This window comes from Panthera onca, chromosome C2, assembly GCF_046562875.1.
Source record: "Panthera onca isolate mPanOnc1 chromosome C2, mPanOnc1 haplotype 2, whole genome shotgun sequence".
NCBI lineage: Eukaryota > Metazoa > Chordata > Mammalia > Carnivora > Felidae > Panthera > Panthera onca.
In genome coordinates this window covers 45302953-45327549 of record NC_138347.1, presented here as the reverse complement: position 1 = coordinate 45327549, position 24597 = coordinate 45302953, and the positions used below count along the sequence as shown (strand labels likewise).

At 34.5% G+C, this 24597-nt stretch overlaps 1 protein-coding gene across 6 annotated transcripts in view; it reads right to left on the bottom strand.

Moving 5' to 3' along the window:
• The window catches only part of EPHA6 (EPH receptor A6), an 865677-nt gene that overhangs the window by 484673 nt on the left and 356407 nt on the right, over positions 1 to 24597 (bottom strand). For all 6 annotated transcript variants that reach the window (XM_060640206.3, XM_060640200.3, XM_060640202.3 and 3 more), the window contains one exon: positions 13348 to 13503. In XM_060640206.3, the coding sequence (XP_060496189.3) occupies positions 13348 to 13503 (156 nt within the window). The remainder of the gene's footprint in view (positions 1 to 13347; positions 13504 to 24597) is intronic.

Genomic DNA, 24597 nt, shown 5'->3' with positions numbered 1-24597 from the left:
ACTACCCTACAAACCAGAAACTGCACTACTAGGTATTTATCCAAAGGATACAAAAATACTGATTCAAAGGGACACATGCACCCCAATGTTTATTGCAGGAGTATCAACACTAGCCAAATTCTGGAAAGAGCCCAAATGTCCACTGACTGTTGTTATATATATGTGTGTGTGTGTATATATATATATATATGTGTGTGTGTGTATATGTATATATATATATATATATATATATATATATATATATATATACACGTATATATATGTACATAGATATATACATATATATACATATATACATAGATATAGATAGATATAGATATAATAAATATATATATCACATATATATACACTCACACATACACAATGAAATATTACTCAGCCATCAAAAAGCATAAAATCTTGCAATTTGCAATGATTAGGATGGAGCTAGAGCATATTATGCTAAGTGAAATAAGTCAGTCAGAGAAAGACAAATATATGATTTCACTCATGTGGAATTTAGGAAACAAAACATATGACTGGGGGAAAAAAGAGACAGAAAAATCATAAAACAGACTCTTAACTAGAGAGAACAAGCTGAGGGTTTCTGGGGGATGGGGTGGGAGGATGGGTTAAATGGATATTAAGGAGGGCACTTGCTGTGATGAGCACCGGGTATTGCACATGTACAAAATTCTACTATTGAAACTAATATTACACTGTATGTTAAGTAACTAGAATTTGAATAAGAAGTAAAATAGGGGCACCTAGGTGGCTCAGTCGGTTGAGCGTCTGACTTCAGCTCAGGTCATGATCTTGTGGTCCATGAGTTCGAGCCCCTCATTAAGCTCTGTGCTGACAGCTCAGATTTTGGAGCCTGCTTGGGATTCTATGTCTCCTTCTCTCTCTGCCCCTCACCTGCTCACACTCTGTCTCTCTCTCTCTCTCTCTCTCTCTCTCTCTCTCTCTCTCTGTAACATAAATAAACATCAAAAAAATGCATATAATAGTACAGTCACCTAATAAATGGGAATTTCTTTATATCTATGAGTTTACAAAGGAGATAAAAATTGTTCTATGTTAATCTATCCCAAAAAGAACATTTAAAAAATATATTGAACCATCTAGAGATGTCTAGGTAAATAATTTTGCAAATGAGTAAACTGTAAAATATACTAAAGAAAGATAAACACATAGGAATAGTTCATATGAAAAAATACATTTCTGTATTTTAATAATGTACTACAATATAGGTTGCCAGATTTGCATATGGACATAATTTAAAACTCTAAAAGCCATCTTACTCTTTGAATTATTGCTCTTAACTTTAACTTTTATCTATAGCCATATTATTAATCTAATGTCCTTCCTATATGATCTTTGAAAAATGTATTTAATAAGTGTATCTGTAAACAGAATTCTGTATTTTCCTACTCTAAGCCACTTTGTGCTCTAAGTTTTGTTCACAAAATGTTTGTATATTTGGAAATAAATGGTAAGTAATCACAAACATGGAGCTTCAACCTCATTGGAGGGAAGATAAATCAATTTAGCCAGATAAAGCAATGAGGCCCAGGAAAGTACTATAATTATGTCAAGGTCATACAGTGTACTAATGGTAGGATGATCCCTAGGTCTTTTTATATTTATATTTTTTTAACTCTACTACATGTATTCATCCTATAGGTAAAAAACACATGTGATATTAAAAGTATCTTATAGTGCTTTGCTTAGAGAGTATTGCCAAATACAAATTTTCAAAACATACAAATTAGAAATATATTGCATTCTGATGGCAGGTTCTTGAATAATGTTATCTTATAGCATTTTTAAAATGTTTTTATTTATTTTTGAAGGAGAGAGAGAGGGCATGAGCAGGGGAGGAGAAGAGAGAGGGAGACACAGAATTGGAAGCAGGCTCCAGGCTCTAAGCTGCCAGCACAGAGCCTGATGCAGGGCTCGAACCCACAAACTGTGAGATCATGACCTGAGCTGAAGCCACATGCTCAACTGACTGAGCCACCCAGGTGCCCCGATCTTAAAGCATTTTAAAACAATTTTATATACAGAAGAGCAATTGAAAATTAAAATTTTAAGATAAATATTGCTCAAAATACAGCAGCGAGTACACTTCAAATTCTTTGTATTTCATGTATTTTCATTTTCTTCAATATGTTTGCACCTACTTCAGTAATGAAATCGACGTTCAAAATTAACACTTGCTATCCATTGAGGCACCTGGGTAGGTCAGTTGGCTGAACAGCTGACTCTTGATTTCGGTTCAGGTCATGATCTCACAGTCAGTCATGGGATCAAGCCCTGCATCAGGCTCTGTGCTGAGTGTGGAGTCTGCTTAGGATTCTCTCTCTCTCCTTCTCTCTCTGCCCCTCTCCCATTCACATTCTCTCTCCCTCTCTCTCTCTCTCTCTCTCTCTCTCTCAAAATAAATAAACTTACCAAAAAGAGAGAAAAAAAAGACTTGCTATCCATTTACATTTTCATAGTACTGTGAATGGTGACTTAGATAATTCTTTTTAGATTCTCCATTACTTCTAAAACTCACAATTAAAGGAAACAAATGACAAAAATCTTATCGGCCAAATACCACTCACTTCCAGAATAAAAGCTAAACCTCTCAACCTTGTCACCACGTGTCTTCATAACCAGGTCTCTTGCTCCCTTTTGCTGCATGTCAATGCTTTTGTACATGCTGTTCCTTTATGTCCTTTGTTCTGTGGAAGATTCCTACTCATCCTTCAGTTTCCAATTTAGGTGTTACCCACTTGTGGCATTTTCCTATTGGTCCTGAGGCAGAAATGAGCAGTTTTATACTTTTATAGGTATGAATTTTTAAAATATAGCCAGCATCTTGAGCACTCATTTTGTTCTAAGATGTGTACTTCTTACTTCACATGATTTCATTCATCTCATAATAAACCCAAAAGTTTGTTCATCTTTTGGTGATGAAAAAAAACCCAAAATGGTTATTCATCACCATTCATAGAAGATGTGACTAACACTTAACAAGGGTACATATTGCACTGAAATATTTGTATTACTGTACACAAGTTTATCCTGGTCCAGCCTGATCCAAAGGCAACATGTGCTTTTACTAAGGGGACAAATAGAATGCATGGCATTATGCAATCCTCCAATAATTATTTTTCAAATAGTGCAAATTTTGACAAATATTGGAGAATAGGAAGTTTGAGGTTATGATCTTTCCAAGATCCTGGTGTTATTGGTGAAGGATAGACTCACATAACTTGAAAATAAAGAAGTGGAAGGAAAGGATATGTTACAGTAACTGAGATTAACTAACAAAGACCCATAAACAAAAAGGGCAGTCACCCATGTCTCTATCCATTGGGAAGGAACTTACAACTTCTCAAATTTTAAATTTGTTAAGAACTTTTAAATTCCTTAAAACACTTAAGAATTTGAAAAGTAAACACTTGTGGCCCCAAATTTCTATGCTATAGAGCACAGATATAATTTTACCTGGGAAAAATTCCAAGAAATGGTTATCGGCCACCCTTATCAATTCAGAAAAACAAAAAAGGAAACCCATAGAATAACTAATTGTATGAATCACAGAAATGTATTATTGCTGTACAGGTCAAGAGTTAAATGCAAAAACACATGTATGATAAAAGCACACTAAAATACAAATGAAATAATGAGAAGGCTGGCTTTGTGTCTTCTGAGTAAAATAGCATCCAGTTCCCTAATACCATAAAAAAAATTATGCACACCTACATGTAGCCTTTTCTGTGTTTGAGTCAATTATTTTTAATTAAACACTCATTAGAAATAGAAAAGAGAAATATGAAAAGACTAAGTACAGTCATAACTTGGGAGGGAAGATAAAACAATACATGAATAGATTAAAGCAAATTAATAACCTTTCTCAAAATGCATAACACTGTGAAGATAATAATGAATGCTCCTTTTCCAATTATGGATGCTTCTTGGTAACTGGTTTGTTGTGTACGAGTAGATGATACTGAATGGTACAATATTTTCTGGATTCCAACTGTTAGAGGCCTGAGAGCAAGTGGTAACTCAATTCTCCAGCATCAGCAGAATGACCACTTAATATTTCTTTCTATAGAGGAACCTCTCCCAGGTGATTTGGTAAAAGAACCTCCACAGAAATAAAGATTAAAGTATCTGCATTTAGGAAACTCTATGAAGCTCAAAAGATATCCTACATCAGTGATCAGTACTGGGGAAACTGGGATTCATTGCATACAGGTATTTATTCCATAATGTAAGGATCATTTTAATTTTAAAAATATACCATTGCAATACATTGAGTTAGAGCTATTTTCTATAGTAAGACAAGAATATAACATAGCCTTCTAGAAGTAAGAAAATCCATCTTTGCAACTTCTCCCATTCTAGTGTCTGCAGATTGTGGTTCCTACATTGTGCTTACAATGAGCCACCTGAACAATTAGTTGCACTTTTGTATTTCACTTGTGAGGTGGAAAAGCAAGGAACCAGAATCGTTTTCTCCATGCAAAACATGCTTAGGAAAGAGAGAAGAAGAAAACTGAAAGATATGGGAAAAATAAAGAGAAAGCAAGCACAGTGGGGGTCCCTGGGTGCGAAATCCTGTACCCACCCAGAAGTAGGGGACATGAGTCGGGCAGCACAAATGAATAACACCTGTTGCATCTCAACACACTACTTGTTCCACTCAAAATAAGAATGAGAGATACTTACTTTAAAAAATTTTTTTAATGTTTATTTATTTTCGAGAGAGAGGGAGCGTGAGCGGGGAGGGGCAGAGAGAGAGACACACACACATAGAATCTAAAGCAGGCTCCAGGACCTGAGCTGTCAGCACAGAGCCTGATGCGGGGCTGGAACTCACAAACTGCGAGATCATGACCTGAGCCGAAGTCAGATGCTTAACCCACTGAGCCACCCTGGCACACCGAGAGATAATTACTTTTTAAAGTTGCAGATTATTCCAGCAATAAAGAAGCGATTTTACAATATTAGCCTTATAGCAAAAGTAAATTCAACTTTTGTAAGTTCATGTCAATCCTCATCACTGTATGTCAAATATAAAGACACAAAACCATGGAGTTTGCCTTTATATTAAGAATGAAGTTTGAAAAAACTGTGTTTACTCCTAAGATACTTGATTCATATTTAGAAGACGAAAAAAACAGAGAAATCCTTAATGATGTCCATTAGAATTACCCATATATATATATATATATATATATATATATATATATATATAATTTACATTTTACGTTTTGAACCTTTCTAAGTGGGTAACACGAATGTTTGCTGAATGTGTTAATCTTCCAGCATCTGTTTGGAAGCTTTTAAAAAATCCTATTGATTTAAACACAAGAGAAACAGCAAAGTAAAAATGCTATGACATTGTAATTATATTTTGTCTAACTTTTCATGCAACCATGTATTAGACCCTCACTTCATTTCTCTTGACCCCTTCATGCTCTCTGCCTTTCCTGCTGGACAAGTACTTTCTTGGTAATTCTTATTTTCCTTATTTTCCTTTGTGTCTTTAACCTCAGTGAGTACTTTTCCCTTCTGGCCTGGAAAAGCCTTAGATAGTTATTTTGATAACAGATTTCTTGGCAGGCAGCTGCGTCTCCTGTGCTCTCAACTGCTCTCAAAGGCAGCCCTAATTGACCAAGATCTGACATGAAGAAGTGTCCTCCACAGTTCATCCTTCAAAGTACAGAATATACATTAATTAGTCACCTGGGAAATAAAGTTAAGGGTTTATGAAGTAGATTAAAAATTCAGAGAAAACATTTTGGTATTTCATTTTAAATTTCTTATTCACAATTTCTTTTATGTAATTTGTAGTTCAAGCAAAAACGACATAAGGAGTTTTTAAAAATCAAGAAGGCTTAAGCTTGCAAGTATGTTGCTGATATAACTGGTTAGTAGGGCTGTTTGAGAGATCCTAATATAGTTAAAATTAGAGAGGGAGAGGAGCACCTGGGTGGCTCAGTCTGTTAAGCGTCTGACTTCAGCTCAGGTCATGATCTCGTGGCTCGGCTAGTGAGTTTGAACCCTGCATTGGGCTCTGTGCTGACAAGTCAGAGCCTGGAGGCTGCTTCAGATTCTGTGTCTGCCTCTCTCTCTGCCCCTCCCCCGCTTGTGCTCACGTGCTCTCTCTCTCTCTCTCTCTTGCAAGAATAAATAAACATTAAAAAAAAAAAATAGAGATGGAGAAAAACAGGCCAGGATTTTGAATGTCCTTGGATTGACTTACAATTTGGGAAATGGAGGTTGGGCTTTGAAAGACCATAGGAGGAAGTGGTAATACAATCAAGGTTTATTTTTGTTTCTAATAGTTTGGAATATTTGAAGGTATAGAAGACTAAAGGAAGGGGACTAGCCAGGATATTATTAAATTAGCCCAAGGGTGAGTTGAAGCCCTCAACTAAAAGGATAGGGCCAGGAACTAACAGGAAGGAATGGACTGAAGAAATGCTAAGACGCAGAACTGATAGTACTTGTGTCAACAACATTGATAGGACATGTTAAAGTCTGGGCAAGAATTATGATTCCAAGCTTTCTGGTTTAGATGCATGGGCAGATGAGGATTCACCAGGACAAGGACATAAAGCTGGGGTGGATGAGAAGGCTGAGAGACAAAGCAGTCAACTGACTTTTGCAGGTTGAGCTTGAAATTATTAGTCTACTCCTTCAACAAACAAATGAATTCTAAATAAATTTTAGAACCTAGTGCCTAGTGCCTACATACTATTATTAGTGCTGGAGAATAGGAGAGAAAGAACATCCATGATCTCATGGGTCTTATAGTCTAGTGGGGCTAGAATAACAATAAACAAAGAAGGAAATGCACAAATAAATCAGAAATTTCAAAGACTGTTATAATCCATAAAAAATAAAAAGTCACAGGGGAGCCTGGGTAGCTCAGTTGGTTAAGCATCCGACTCTTGATTTTGGCTCAGGTCATGATCTCGTGGTTCATAAGTTCAAGCCCCACATCGAGCTCTGGGCTGATGGTACAGAATCTGCTTGGGATTCTCCTTCTCCCTCTCTTTCTGTCCCTCCCACATGCTTTCTATCTCTCTCTCTCTCTCCCAAAAATAAATAAAACTTTTTTTTAATCTTTAAAAAAAAGTGACATTAAAAAGAGTACTGGGAGGAATTCTATTTTTGAACGGTTGGTCAGGAAGTGTTTGTCCCAAGAGCTGGTATTTGAGCCTGAATGGCAAAAAGAAAACAGCCATAAGAAGACTTTGAGGAAGAGTATTTCAAGTAAAAGAAACTGCTGGCACCAAGGATGAGAACAAGCTCAGAATCTTGGACCATGGGATCAATAACCAAAGGGAATATGGTATTATGTAAGATCAGACATTTGGGCAGGTTTCTATAGGACATATAGGTTGTCAAATCCCACAATTAGTTCGCTAGACAACTTTGGACTTAGGAGAAAAGACTAGGATATGAATAAAAATATAGGCACCATCCATTTAAAGGTAGTATTTGAAGTCATGAGAATGAGCACATTGAAAAGATAAGAAAGCAAATAAAGGAACATGAGGAAAATTAATATTTAACAGGTAAGGAAAAGAAGAGAAACTATCAATGGTGACAAATACAATGGTGAGAAAATTAGAAGGATGAACAGGTCCTAGAATAAAAGGAAACAGAGAGTTTCAAACAACAGAGTTAAATATCATGAATAGCAGGACAAAAGCATTACTAAAACAAAATGGCAAAGATAATTGGTGAATTTTTCTTACATATTTTACATGAAGTGGTAGGGAAAAAATCTGATTGCTCTCCTAGAGTGAAGAGCAAAAATCTTAATACAGTAGAGTAAAAAGCAAATAAAAAATGGAGAAGTAACCATAGCCAATAAAGTCTGCTTTAACAAGATTATATTTTTTGTGGAGAAAAAATTTTAGACTTGGAGTATTCTTTTAATGACAGAAATTCAAATATACTTATAGGTTGTGAGGAAGGAGTTAGTGGAAACTAAATGGCAAAGAAGGAAACTACAATAGCCATGTCCAATAGGTTGAAGATCAGGTCACTCTCCTGCCCACCACCATTGGAAGAATTAACTTTGAATGTAAGGCATCATTTGTTTTCATTGTAACCACTTGTTTATGGGGACACCACTTCAAAGAAGATAGATGGATGACGAAAAGCATATGAAAAGTCGCTCCACATTACATGTCAACAGGGAAAAATTACAAATTAAAACAACAATGAGATTCTACTATACACCTATTAGAAATGGTCAAAGTCCAGAATACTGACATCACCAAATGATGGCAAGGATGTGGAGCAACAGGAACTCTCATTCTTTATTGGTAGGAATACAAAATGGTAGTTTGGTAGTTTCTTAACAAAATTAAACATACTCCTACCATATAACCCAGCAATCACACTCCTTAGTATCTACCCTAAAGTGAAAACTTATGTCCACACAAAAACCTCCACATGCACATTTACAGCAGCTTATTCATAACTGTCAAAACTGGGAAGCAACCAAGTTGTCCTGCAGGAAGTAAATAAGTAAACTATGTCACATCCAGACAATGGAATATTATTCAGCACTAAAAAGAAATGAGCTATCTGGCCATGGAAGACATGGAGGAATCTTAAATGCATATTACTAAGTGAAAGAAGCCATACTGTATGATTCCAACTATATGACATTCTGGAAAAGGCAAAAGGTATGGAGACAGTAAAAAGATAAGTGGTATCCAGAAGTTAGGGGGTAGAGGATATGGATAGGTGGGGCACAGAGGTGTTTTAGGGCATTGAAAATAGTCTGTAAGATACTTCAATGATGGATACATGCCCTTACACATTTTCAAAACCCATGGAATGTATGACACCAAGAGTGAACTCTAATGTAAACTGTAGACTTTACGTGATTAGGATATGTCAATGTAGGTTCATCAATTGTAGAAATGTACCATTTTGGTAGAAGATGCAGATAATAGGGGATGCTATGCATATCTGGGAGCAGGGAGGTTTATGGGAAATTTCTACATTTTCTCTTAGTTTTGTTGTGAATCTCAAACTGCTCTAAAAGAATAAAATCTTAATACAACTTTTTATGTGAATAAATCTTACATATGATGTGTCTCAAGATTATGAAATAAAAAGATACCTATCTCTACATTGAAAATGCAAAGAAATCATAAAAACTCTTAATGGTGAAATTACATTTTTAAGGGTTGCTGTTACAGTTTTGATGATGGCACTAAGGAGCAGTGGAAGACTTCTTACGGTCCTTAAAATCATATCAATTATGATCAGATACTATACCTATATATAAAATCTTTCCCTAGCAGGCCATTTACTAGCCAAATGTCCTGGTTTATCATTTCCAACATTTCAGTCCTTCACTTTCTTTTAAACTCATACATTTAAAATCTCTATGCCTCTGATACTAAGGGAAAATATGCCTCCTTTTAAATCCCTAAAAAATTCCCTGAATGCAGTTTCAAATGCTAAGACTGACAAAAATCCCAGAAAGTGATGGCACTGACTGTTTATTTATTTTTTTTTTTTATTTTTTTTTTTTATTTCAATTCATTTCAATTGAACAAACACATTTGGAAAACCTATTTGGTGCATGGAAGTCTACATAAGGGAGAGCAGTGATTTTTCCCTTCATGGAGTTTTTGGTCGAGCAAGGAACGACCCAGCTTGAAAAAAGATGCCTTACATTATTTCTTGTAGTATGTCAACTTTAACAGGATTGTTTTTGAGGGTTAAACTTCTTTCAAGACCCAAAGGAGTGATTATTTAGGGTTGAAACATTTTAAGACCCATGACAAGCAGCAAAGAAGGTATTTTTAAGCAGGGGTCCAAGTTCACTGTCTCTTAGACCATACCATGCAATGTGCAGCCTATTCCATATACCCATAAATGCAATTTGCAGCGGGATAAAAATGGCATTGAACTTCGAATCAGGAGATGTAAATTTGAAACCTAGCTCTGTCACACATTCTTTTTTGTCCTGGAGCAAAACAATGGCATGATTATATATTTAGTATACTAAAAACCACTAGAAACCTAAAAGAATTCAGCATGGTTAATGGTTACAAAATTTATGTGTAAAAATCAATAGCTTTTCTATATATATATGTTGATAATAACTGGTTAGAAAATTTAATAGGAAAAAAAGCTCTTCTTTATAACAGCAACAAAAATCATAAAATAGTTATGGCTAAATGTAACAGTAAGTGTTAATATTTAACAGGTATAACTGTTAACTAACTGTTTAACTGTTAGACTGTTAGTCTAACAGGTATAACTGTTAGACTGTTAGTCTAACAGGTATAACTGTTAACTAACTGTTTAACTGTTAGACTGTTTAACTAACCCAGATAATACACTATTGGAACAAAGGTGATAAAGAATGTCTAATTCATAGATACATGATTAGCAGTTAAGAAAGCAAGTATCTATTAAAATGTGGCTATTGTTTGTGATTAATGAAAGATAGGAAAGGCTGATTGCTTGATTCTTGGCCTCAAATGTTCTAGATCTCAGTGAACTTATCCTGGTCCTCTTAAGTCTGATTGTTCAATGATCTCCTGCCTTGTCATTTTCTGATTTTTCTTCCCTAACAATCTAAGTTTATGATATTTAGGAGTAATGATACTTTGGAGTTTATGCTCCTTACCTTTTCTGTATATATTGTAATAACTGTTAGGGTCTCTCACCCTAGTCAGACTGTGTTTCAGAAAACCTGCCTATTAGATAGGCAATGGAGGTACAGGACTTAATGTATTTTGTGAAAAGGTCAAGAATTCAGTATATACATATTTTCAATTTGTAGGAATGCAGATGATGGAATCCATGAGCCTAGTATAGTAGTATCAACCATAAACTGTGTAATAGTTTGAATACTAGCTGATCAAAACCTATTTCAAAATGAACTGTAAAAGAACAGCTTTCTGTGCTAAACAAACATGTACGTAGCACCTACTATGTGCTAGGTATTGTTCTTAGCACTTTTCAGCTATTAACTTATTTAATCATTGTAACTACAGAATGAGTTACATACTGTTATTAATAACAGTACTGTTATTATCACTATGCATGAGATAACTGAGGCGAAGAGAATTTGCCCAAGGTTACACAGTCACGAAGTACCAACACCGAGAATCATGCACAGATAATTTGACTCAAAGATGGTGAGCTTAAATACACTATGCTAAGTCTTTGTTATAACATCACACAGAAGTCCTTAAGGAAGTAACACAGAGAAGCCTTGAGAGGGGAGCCTCCTAGGGCTTGACTAGGGAGATCGGACTAAAGCTTTCACCTCTTTTAGGAGGGTCTTCTCTTTCAATTTTTGATGCCAACCTCTATGTCGTTCTCTAAAACTCTGCCCAACAATAACCAGTATCAAACCTTCCTCTGCTTCCGCTTGGAGAGCTGTGACTAGCATTGCCACAATGAGCGCCGGGTGATGTATGGCATTGTGGAATCACTATATTGCACCCCTAAAACTAATGTAACACTGTATGTTAACTATACTGGAATTAAAATAAAATGAAATGAAATGAAATGAAATAAAATAAAATAAATCCATCATGAACAAGACATTAATAAAGATGGCAAAAGATCAGACAATTACAGTTCCCTGGCAAAGGATATCTACTGATTAAAATGAAATTAAAACATACAAAAGATAAAAAAATAAAAACATATAAACATAATTTATATACCAAGGATAAAAAAGGAAATATTTTTAAAAGAAATAACCCTTAAAAACATAAACACAAAGCTGATAAGTACACATCTCTGATTCAATGACTGACTTGTTTATCAGCTTCATAGACCATGTTGCATCCGATATTTATTTCTTTAACCAGACTCTGACTCCAAAGAACTGCAAGTCTACCCTGCTACCTTACTGAAGGGTATTCCTTCAATTTGTCAATTGTCTATTTATGGCCTCCTAAGAATAAAAAGAAAAAAATTATCCTCTATCACTCACCTACAAAGTTCCACCCAGTTTCCAATACAGGTTTTGAGAAATACTTGCCTAGCAGTACTGTACCCATATGAAATACCACCATTTACCTAAGTTGAAGTATGCTGTCCACAATATAATAATATACAGTAACCATGCAAGGAGGTTTCATGTGTATAGTAACAGCAAGATTTTCCTACTAAAAATTATTTCCATAATTAGATAAGAAAAATATATTTTGAATTTTCCTCTTCCTATTTATTAAGTTAAAATATATTCCAATGAAAAAATGCCAAGTAGTAATCTCCCAGGCTACAATTTTCTGAAGAAAATGGTCACTCAGTATTCACAATCAGAAGGCAAAATTTACATCTGCTAATGAATGTGTTACATTTTTATTAAATGGGTTCTATACAAATATTTTATATTAAAGTCTGTAGTAATGAAGATAAATCTACAAACTGCATCAGTTAAAAGAAATGGGACATCACCATCGTCTCTAAGGGATATTTAACATTATATAATTCTCAATCTATTTTTGCCTTTATGGAATTGCATAAGATAAGCAATAGTTTGGCACCAATTCATCAAACAGAAGGGCAAATTTTCACTATAATATCTTATTTATGTATTTAACAAGACTTTTATAGCTATCTAAGAGGTGACATTTTACTTTTGCATAGCTTAGCAATGCATTAATAGGCTTCATTTTACTTTTTAAATGTAAACTATATTTCACAATACTTTATAATAAAAGAGTACAAATAATTTAAAACTCTCAGTGCATGCATTAAAATAACCTTCACATTTAAATTTAATATTCTATTGGTTTCAACCCCAAAACTAGAGAGAATGTGAGAGGTGAAATGTGGACAAACCAAAAAAATACCTTCCCTTAAAGACAAATGTCAAGGAAAACTAGAACTTTTCTGCAAAACAATAGCATAATAACTTTAAAAGTTCTGTCTGAAAGCCCCACCGCTCCCCAACACACATAGTAAACTTGATGGTCCTAAATTGATGTGCCTTAAAATGGATAAGGGTGAAGCAAAGAACAAGTTTTGCTTATAAATTCTTGGGTAGCCTTAAACTGCTTTAACCTCCTAAGGACAGACTAAGGTTCGGGAAAATTTTCAGGGTCTCAGACCAGCACTGGGATTTGCATGTCATGGGTCAACGTGAATTCTGAGGAATAAACACTTTCTTTGCAGGCAGATGAAAAGCAGTTATGCTGAGAAGAAAGAGAAACTTTCTTCTTCATTGCTATCAAAGACAAAAAACACTGTTGCTACAGGATTTTGTGTATCTTTTTAAAAAACAATTTAGAATGAAGGGGCCAAAAGGGTTGAAAACAGGATTTCCAAATGCAAAATGTGTAGACTTACTGGTACATGCCATGGAAGGTGGGTCTTTTTCAGCTCGGAAGTAACCTTTTTCACACTGACAGACAGAAGTTGCTTCCATGTAAGTTAAACTGTGTGGAGGGCACTTAGAACATTTTGTGTTCCCAGCAAATGCTTTATAGAATCCTGGTCTGCAAGCTGTAAAAACAGGAAAAATAATTTTTGTTATTATTTCTAGAGTTCATTTGCACATGTACAACATACTTTAATTTATACACACTTTAATCTCAGAGTTCTGGGTCACACATATACAGAAGAGTCAATATATGGTAACATTTAATGAAATTAGTTATTCAAAATTAGTAATATAACGATAACTTCACATTTCAGCTCAGGAAGCTAATTTTAGAAAGCATACCTGAAACAAACATATACAAAATAAATTGTCTACCAGAGCATAGGGATGCCCTTAAACTAGCAGTAAGGGAAATGATTTTGTGTAGTTCTCGGAGATAGCATTAAATAACATTGAATCACACTGTTTAAAATGTATTTGCATTCTGTTTCTTCTTCAGTCCTTCTGAGTACTAAAGGAAAAAGTCCTAGTGTGGTGCTGGTATATCTTAACACGTGTCCTATTGGTGCTTTTTATTTTTTTAACAAAAGGAAAGCTGGCCTTATGTTCAGAGTTTAGCAAGATCTACCTATAGTTTGAAAACATTGTTTTATTTTTATCATGTTTGTTTTTATTTTTTTTTAATTTTTTTTAAATGTTTATTTATTTTTGAGACAGAGAGACACAGCATGAGCAGGGAAGGGGCAGAAAGAGAGGGAGACACAGAATGTGAAGCAGGCTCCAGGCTCTGAGCTGTCAGCACAGAGCCCGATGCGGGGCTCGAACCCACGAACTGTGAGATCATGACCTGAGCCGAAGTCGGACGCTTAACCGACTGAGCCACCCAGGCACCCCATGTTTGTTTTTATTTTTTTATGGCAAAATATTTTTCTGTTTACTATACTGAAATACATTCATTTAAAATTTTTGAACTAATTTCAAAAGTAGGCAGACAAAATATTAAGTAAATAAAGTATATGTACTATACACATATGGCAAGAACCATGAAAATGTAAGCAAATAAGTAAATTAAAAATTTTTTTATACATTTATTTATTATTGAGAGACAGAGAGAGACAGAGCACAAGCAGGGGAGGGGCCGAGAGACGGGGAGACACAGAATGTGAGGCAGGCTCGAGGCTCCAAGCTGTCAGCACAGAGCCCAATGTGGGGCTCGAACTCACGGACTGGACTGTGAGATCATGACCTGAGCTAAAGTCAGATGCTCAACCGACTGAGCCACCCAGGTGCCCCCAAATAAGTAAATTAAAAAAAATCACTATGTGATGAAATGTTTTATTGGACCTCATTTGCTCTTTGCTTATTAAATCCATGTTGTCGTTTACAGTGTACATGTTCACAGGAATGGAGGCTCTAAAAAAAGGATCCTATGCTAGGTATGCAGCCAAGGTCCTGAAGGAGGAGCGGGTAGTCTTAGTTGTTTCTGGTCTCAAACAAACCACGGCTGATTAGTTTCTAAATTAACACTGTTAGGGGCACCTGGGTGGTTCAGTCGGTTGAGCCCCCAGCTTAGGCTCAGGTCATGATATTGCGGTTTATGAGTTCAAGCCCCACATCGGGCTCTCTGCTGTCAGCACAGAGTCCTTCGGATCTTCTGTACCCCTCTCTCTGCCCCTTCCCTGCTTGTGATCTTTCAAAATTAAACATTAAAATATTTATATATAAACACTGCTAAACAAAATAAAGAATAATGTATTATGTTTTTTAAAAATGTTTTAAAAACTTTTTTTAATCCAATTCATTTTCACAAAATCCTCTTTTTAGAAATACACAAGAATCTTAACAATAATCTCTTAATAAGGTTTCCGCTTATATATTCAGGAGAGAAAGAAAAAAATGCCACTTATTTTTTTTAGGTAAATTTAATGAATCCCCCCAAAATAACTATGTGTCTTTCTCTAGGTACATTTTGATGAATATTCCTACAGATCTAAATGACTGCAATTCAACTTATACCAGTAGTATACTATGCACCAGTGACTCATCCTCTAGGAGGGCATAAACCACAAGATGTGCATGTACATGCACACACACACACATTTGCTGTAAATGGATTATTTTGGATAGTTAATGTTTCCTTTTATAGTAACATTTATCATAAATCACCTAGCAATTCAATAGAAGTAAAATGATCAATTCTGTACAGTAAAATTACTATTAAAAATTTAGTTATTCACTATCAATGAAGCTCTAAGTGGTGATACATAATAAATATCAACCACAGTCTATTCTCTAACTAGCTGATAAATTAATACTATGTCACTAATCAATACAAACACCATATCATTAAAATATTTCTCTAAGCCTGTCAAAATTTAGACTATGTAAATAATATATAATTAACCCCTAACATAATATATAATATAATATATGTAAATAATATATAATTAACCCTGGATCCAGCTTGAGGGTTAACCATCCTGTTACCTCTTTCGTTTTTTATTTCTTTTGAGAGAGAGAGAGAGGAGAGAGAATGAGGAAGGGCACATATGAGCGGGGGAGGAATAGAGAGAAGGAAAGAGAGAGATTCCCAAGCAGGTTCAATGCTATCAGGGCAGAGCTCCATGCTGGGCTCGAACTCACAAACTGTGAAATCATGACCTGAGCCAAAACCAGAGCCAGGTGCCTAACCAACTGAGCCATCCAGGGGCACCTCTGTTACTCTTTTCAACAGCACCATGACATGCACTTGTGTAATGGCGGAAGGCTCTAAAGGACAGACTGGTAACACTGATTATCATAAAGTAGGTGTTCAATACATTTTCTTTTTTTTTTTGCACTGAATTGAACAGAGTGTGAATACTCTGTTAACTTAATTCCTGCAGACGATTATACATTTCTACTTAGTGCATGTTCTGATCATAGTATAATTCATCTTACCAAAAATTTAGGGTTTTGTTTTTTGTTTTTTTGCTTTACTATAAGAGATGGAAGAAGTGAGTAAAGATATAGAAAGTGATTCAACTGCAGCTCAAAACTAATTATTCTAATACCTCCAGATGAGCTAGCTATAAAACAAAACAAATCTTTTCCATTTGAAATTATTATCCACATGAATTTGAAAATTTTATCACCACAAAAAATACAAATACAAGTTGGATATTGGTACTGCCACTCTCAAACTTATCTCTCATTTGAATACACATAAAAATTTCCTTTAAAAATTTTAAAACGTTGAAGTTATAAAAATACATTTGAATTATTAAAATATTACTCACCTTAATATTAAGGTTTCATATAATATTTCATTTAAAAACAATGGATAATGCTGTTAATAATGTTAGAAAGCCATTGTTCTAGGTAGTCACATTCTCTTTATGTAGTACGCAGTAATGGCACACAACATATACTTCTCTTTTAGCTTGAATCATATTAGATTATAACTACTTTGTGACGTTTATCACCTCAATTTCTTGTAACTGCCACAAGCCAGACATGGGCATATATCCATAATGCTTAGCATATTTCAAGTATATATTTAGTTTTTACAGAGGTTTGAAAAATTTAATGAGTAAATGAATAAATAATTCACTAATGTCTAGTATGAAATTACTAGAACTCTAAATGTAATAAACATTCTATATATTCATTCGTTAGTGATTCTAGATTTTGTTTGTATTTCTGTTACAGATGAGATATCAGTACCTAAGCCTTAAGAACTTTTAAATTGTTTTCTTCTTCTCTATCACTTTTTAATTTATCTAATTATAGGGAATGTAAAATTCATTTCCAAAAACAAACCACTGTAGATAAGAGTATTTTCCAATGTATGTCAGTACTGCATGTGTTTGATATTTCTATTAATTTGTAAGAGCTGTTTATTAGCAATATTACAGTTATATTTATTGTTTTTATGTACATTTTTCTATCCATTTTATGACTTTGTGCATAAAAAGAAAGATAATAATCCCATTCATTATAGCATCAAGAACAATGAAATACGTTGGAATAAATTCAACCAAGACGTGAAATATGTATATGGTGAAAATTACAAAACTTTGATGAAAGAAACTGAAGAAGACACAAATGAAAAGATATTCCATGTTCATGGATCAGAAGAATTAATTGTTAAAATTTCCATACTACCCAAAGTCATTTATGTATTCAATGCAAGTCCTATCAAAATTCTAATGACATTTTCCACAGATACAGAAAAAAAATTCCTAAAAATCTGTATGGAACGACAACAACCACAACAACAAACCCTCCAACAGCCAAAGCAATTTGGAAACCAACCAACAAACAAACAAAACTGGAGGCATCACACTCCCTGATTCCAAACTATAATGAAAGCTATAGTCATCAAAGCAGTAAGTTACTGGCATAAGAATACAAACAGACCAATGGAACAGAACAGAGAGACCTGAAATAAATTCTTTCATATATGGTCAACTAATCTTTGACAAGGGAACCAAGAATATGCAATAGGGAAAGGATAGTATTTTCAATAAATTGTATTGGGAAAACTAGAAACCACAAAGAGAAGAATGAAATTGGATCCCTATCTCGCACCACTCACAAAAATTAACTTGAAATAGCTTAAGGATATATTAAATAAAGACCTGGAACTATAAAACTCCTAGAAGAAACAATAGGGAAAAGCTCCCTGATGTTGGTTTTAGCAAAAATTTTTTGGATAGGACAACAAAAGCAGAAGCAACAAAAGTAAAAATCAACAAATAGGACTACATTAAACTTAAATGCTTCTGCACACCAAAAGAAACAAGCAACAAAATGAAAAGGCAAACCATCTATTTGATAAGATGTTAATATTCAAAATTTATAAAGAATACATGCAACTCAACAACAAAAAAGTAATTGGATTAAAAAATGACTATAGGAACTGAATAGACATTTCCCCCCAAAAGACATCCAAATGGCCAACGGACACATGAAAAGATGCTCAACATCATTAACCACCAGAAAAACGCAAATCAAAACCATAATGAGATATTACTTCATATTTGCTAGAATGGCTATTATCAAAGAGACAAAAAATAACAAGTGTTAGTGAGGCTGTGGAGAAAAAGGAACTCTTCTGCATTGTTGATGGGAACATAAATTATTTAAGCCACTATGGGAAACAGTATAGTTTCTCAAAAAATTAATAGAATTACCATATAATCCAGTAATCCCACTTCTGAGTATTTATCCAAAGGAAATGAAAACAGGGTATCAAAAAGATAACTGCACTCTCGTATTTATTGCAGCATTATTCACAACAGCCAAGATACAGAAACAACCTAAGTGCTTTTCAACAGATGAATGGATAAAGAAGTTCTATCGTGATTCTATTTTTTAGTTTCCTTCCATAATATTATAACCTTATTATGTAAATCTGTATTTCTTGTACTACTGTATTCATCTCATCTGCTTGCCTCTGCTTTCTCCTTGCTCAAATCTGTGCCATAGTTACTACCAGTTACATTACTAAATCGTAGAGATGACCATGCTGCTGTCTATTGTCAAAAAAGTAGGAGCTGGCAAACATTGCCCTTTGGCCAAATCTGTCCTAGCCCTTGGTTTGGTAAAGCTTGTGAGCTAAGAATAGCTTGTGGATTTTTAAATGATTACATAGGTACATGGTAACATTGATTTTGACTCTTGGCCTGCAAAGCCTAAAATGTATACCACCTGGCCCTTTACGGAACATGTTTGTTAACACCTGGTCTCTAGCATAAAGTCCAAACTCAGTTTAGCATTTAAATTGCTTCAGAGTTGAGCTCACACCTGTTTTTCCAAACTCAACTTCCACTGTTACATAAATTTTAGACTTCTTCTCCCCACACACACCATATTATTTTTAACAGTTTTATTATGGTGTACTTGACATGAAAAAACCTGCAGGTACATGTAAAGGGAACAAATGGAAGAATTTTGACTTATGTATACAACTATGAATATTTAACTGCAACCAAGATAGTGAACATATACATTCAACTCCAAAAGTTTCCTTGCATCCCTTTATTTTCACCTATTTGCATTTTTATATTTATTTTATTTATTTTAAAGATTTTATTATTAAGTAATCTCTATACCCAACATGGGTCCCAAACTTAAAACCCCAAGGATCAAGAGTCACATGTTCTACTGACTGAGCCAGCCAGGTGCCCTGGATTTTGATATTTAAAGTATATGTCCTGCAGGTAGCACTTTTCTGGGTCATGCATTTTTTTTTTAATTCTAATCTGACAACTTCTCTCTTTTAATTGAGATGTTTAGTGTATTTACATTTAATGTAGTTACTGACATTACTAGATTTAAGTCTATCTTGCTACTTTTTCCCCATTTGTCCCATCTGTTCTTTGTTCCGTTTTCTTCTTCTTCTTTTTTTTTTTTTTTAAAATAACTGCATGCTTATTACAATCTCATTTAACCTCCTTTGTTGGTTTATTCGCTCATGAGCAAACTCAGGTGAACACTCATGGGAATGTCTGCAGCTCTCTGGAGCTCTCTTTTAGGGACGCACTCTCCTTTTTCATACTTTGTTTTGTGAAATCTAGCTGTCTGGGTCTACATGGACTCTCAGATCTGTCTTCTTAAGCCACAGAAGGAGTCTACTGGCTTCTATCAGGGTCCCTCCTCCCTGTACCACGGCCTGGAAACTCTCTCAAGACACTAAATGGGATAGTTGTACGGCTCTCCTCTTTTATCTTTTTTATTTCCCATCTCTCAGGGATCACAATCTTTCATAATCTGATATATTGTCTTAAAATGATTTTTTCATATATCTTATGTGTCTTCTAGGTTTCTTTCAGGCAACAGATGTTACTAAATCTTGGCTGCAAGTAAAAATCAAACTGTTTTAATCATTTTGAATTATTTTTCTAACTGTCTTCATATTTCTCTGTTTTATAATGTTTTTATCCTAAATTCACCTAGTTAGTTTCTCAAAGACATACTTGAAAAACTTACCTTAAAGTACAATGCAATACAACTACCATCTACCAGATTGCCTAAGGTGAAAAAGACACACAATACTAAGTGTTGGTGAGGATATGGAGCAACATGAGCTCTCTCATACGTTGTTGAAGGATTTTTAATTGGTACTACCACTTTGGGAAACTGTTTGGCAGTATTTACAATAGATGAACATAGATATATCTTTTGACATAACAATCCTACTCCTAGGTATATACCCAACAGAATAGCACAAAGTGAAAGTAGCTTCTATACCATTAGACAGGCATACCATATCTATTGCCAGGTGAGTCATCACTCTTCCGTTCGATTTTAATTTCTGTAATTTTGTTAACTTGTTGACCTTTTTCACCTGAGGTATTTTCTACTCCTTTCATCCCCTACTTTGTCCTTGTTGCTGTACTTCTATGTTCCCTTACTCATTTTAATGAAGTATCCTGAGGGAATGGAAGTAAACTGATATGTTCAATCAACTATGCTTAACAAATAAGTTTACACTTTAGTAAATTTCTAATCATGTAATTAGAGTATATTTAGTTTAAAATAAACAAATTACAATCAGGCCATTATTTATGAGATATTTGTTTAAATGTTTCCATGTGCCTACTTATAAAGATAGCAACAGTGCTGGAAGAATAAATGCAATGTAATTTGATAATGGTAGATCTATAAAATGAAAAATATATAAGTATTCTCATAAAATTATATAATAAATAATCTAAGTTAAAACATAAGTCTTCTGCTTCAAAAATATGTTGATAATCTGAGGAATTTTAAATGCTCAAAATAATAAGAGATTTCATACATATTATAAGGTAAAAATAATTTTTACAAAAAGCATGTATTAAAGGCACATTCTATATGAGTATAGTTACTGAAATACTACTAATATTAATGAAGTATGTACCCTGCAATGCAATTTCCCTTATAAATTTTTGAAATTTCATTGTCTTTTATTCCTAAAATACAGTTTGAAAGTACTTTCTCTCTCTCTCTCTCACACACACACACATTCATGTCTCTGCTAAAACAAAATCAAGAAATGTACGAACTGTTTTATACATACATTATGTTAAAAAAGGAATGGCGAGGCTATACATAGCTAGCAATGTTTTGGGGATTTATCTTCATTATCAGAGAACTCTAAGACAAAGGACCAAAAGAAATCCTAGTTGGCATATCATGCAGTTCCCACCATTTGATGAAATATGAATTGCATCTTGTGTGACAGAAACTGCTATTAATATAATTGACTCCCTTTCTCTCATCAGTGTTCAATAGTCTGTAAGTTTAGATAATCCTGAATGACTTATCAGTAAAATATGTGATCTTCATCATTTCTCAAAACATTAGAATTCATGAATTTAAGAAACTGGGATAGGGAATATCATCACTTCTTTCTTAGATGCTGTTCTGCAGTTATGAAAATTAAATTTTGCTATCATGTAAGCAGAGAAGGCAGGAAAGATTGGGGAATTAAAAACTAAAAAGAAAAGAAAACAAAAACCTAAAATCTAAGGGTAAATAACCATGGATATTTTGCTTCTTTAATCTATTAATAACAATCCAAGGAAAATCTCAAGACCAAATGCAAATCTATTAGTAGTAAACTTGTAGGTTGTGCTTCAAAATGTTCAGTCTAACCTTCCTTATAGGGAACTACCATAAAGTCCTCATAAGATGAGGTATATAAAATTGCCCTGTTACTAATTCCAATTTCTAACTTCCATCAAAGAAATTTCTAAAGTGGACTTTCTCTTGAATAAACAAATAGAAAAAACAAAATACCTACAAAACTATATTGTAGGTTACATAACTTTTATCCTAAAGAATCAGAGGAAGGGGCTTTGGGTTCTGAAAAGGATGGAATAAGCAAACTATGTCCTCTTTCTCTTGCTTATCTACAAAATCGGAGCACGCTATAACCCAGCAGATATTTGAGGACTCTGAAAAGTAAGTTGAAGCAGGTATATTGGAGAAGATCAAAATATGCAGTACTTCTGAGTTGGTGATGAGTTCACCATCTTTCTCTCCTTCTCTCCCTTCCCTCCCCCCTGCCTCCCCCAACACTTGGAGCCTAAACTTAATGGACTGAACACCAAAAGTTGGCACCAGGTCACAGACAGAGGTCCAGGACAAGCCTGCTCATCACGGTTTTGGGAGTGGGAAACACAAATCCTAATGTTCAGGAGAGAATGTGAAAATCTGTTCCTTCTTTGCTTCTCTTTCTTTTTTCCCTTCTCTCCTGCCTATCCCTCACATAATCATGTGGTGGTGCTGGTGGTGGTGATGGTGGCCAGTAATGACAGTCCACAGGAGCCAAAATTCCTAAGAAGGGAAAACCTCCTCTTCATTCACTGAAACTGTAGTTCAGAGAGGGTAGTGTCAACTCCCATTGATTGCATTCCTTTTTCTCTCTGCCATCATCTCACTTGGCCCTGGATGCATATCCAGCTGATGAATTGCACACCAGAGTGGAGTACATAAAGATTCAGCCAGCCTTGTAGCCAAGAGACCTTGATGAGGAGCCATAGTGAACCAGAGAGTACTGGGAAGAGTGTGGAGAGACTGGAGCTTGAGACATCAGTCCCATAGGCTTGTTTATGAACTCCTGGGCTTGCTTCCAAACTGCACATATGGGGATGGCATTCTATTTAACATACCAAAGACTGAGAACTGAACCAAAAGACCACTAGTGACTTTGGTCTCAGACTAGCAATAAGATTTTGAACTTCTGGTTAGGTAAAAAACCTAGAAACTAAATAGTATTTTTTTAACTATATGACATAGTAACTTATAAAATAAAAAGATACACACAGGCAAATCCACACAAGTTGCCATTAACAAGCATAAAGTGGCTATATCAGATCTTTGTTTTATCTTCCACCATTTTTCTCATTCTTAGATTTATAATTTATATGTTAAAGATGATTTGAAAAAGCATATTCCTTCAAGAGATGCATAATTGTCAACAACAGGGCACTACTTGGAAAGTCAAGTCAGAAATACATTAGTAGTCTGAGGCTTGTGACATGCACAGTTAAAATTCTAAAGATGTAAGGTACTTACATCTAAAGAGTAAGGTAGTGGGGGTATGGAGACCAAAAGGTTTATATTAGCTGTTTTTTTGTGATTGGATACCATTTTAATTTTTATTACCATTTATCACCAGTTTGAAAGCAATCTGGCAATAACACTGGCACAATATTAAAAGCTAACCATATTTTTTTTAAATACAGATCACCATTTCAGTGTTCTAATATTCATCTTCTAATATAATTTTTAATTAATTTGTTACTCTCAGGTATATTTTAGTCTTAAAATTAAGCCTTATTAATTAAACATTATTAATACAACTTCCTCCATATTTAGCATGACTTTTAAAAATGTGTTTGTTGCATCAGTCATATTTCCAGATATTCTGAAATGAGATGCCATTTAACTTTTTCTTCCCTCATCAGAGATTCTTATTCTTATTTCACTATTTTTTCTAGACATCTAACTGTAATGACAGTTTCTAACTTTTTCTTCAACATTCCTTTCTTTTATACTCCTTAAGCCAACCTAAATTTACTTTTATGAATAAGAAAAGCCATCCCCACAGAGAACATACCCAATGATTCACTGTAATATACAGTAGTAATAATAGCTACAGCAAAACTATTTATAGTTACTGAGCATTAAGAATGAGCCAGATAACTGTGAAAAACATTTTGTACACAATTTTTTAGGTATGCTTATAAAAATTAGTTACAAAGGATAATAAAGAATGTGGCCTTTGGAGCTAGATTATTTGGCTTTGAGTTATGTTCTTGTATTTTACCAATTCTGTCACTTCAGGCAACTTATTTTTCTGTGCATCATTTTCCTTGTCTGGAAAATGGGGATAAATGATAGCACTGAACTCAGAGGTTGTTGTGAGAATTTGAATTAATATGTATAAAGTGATCAGAAGGGTGCCCAGCACATTACTACTTTGATGAGAAAACTGAAGTTAAGTGATATTAAGTAACTTTCTAAGGCAGATAGTATTTTCCAGAAACAGCCTCAACAATTCCTCCCACTCTCCCATTCTTCTGACAATGTCTCATGGGCGCCCTTCCCACAAAAAGTTCTTTCAGGTCCATGTTCCCCATCTCCTGAATCTGGATGTGTTTGTGACTAGTGGGAGTCTATGTGACTTCCTAGGCTAGGTCATAAAAAGTGAGAGCTGTTTCTTCCTTTTGGGATACTTA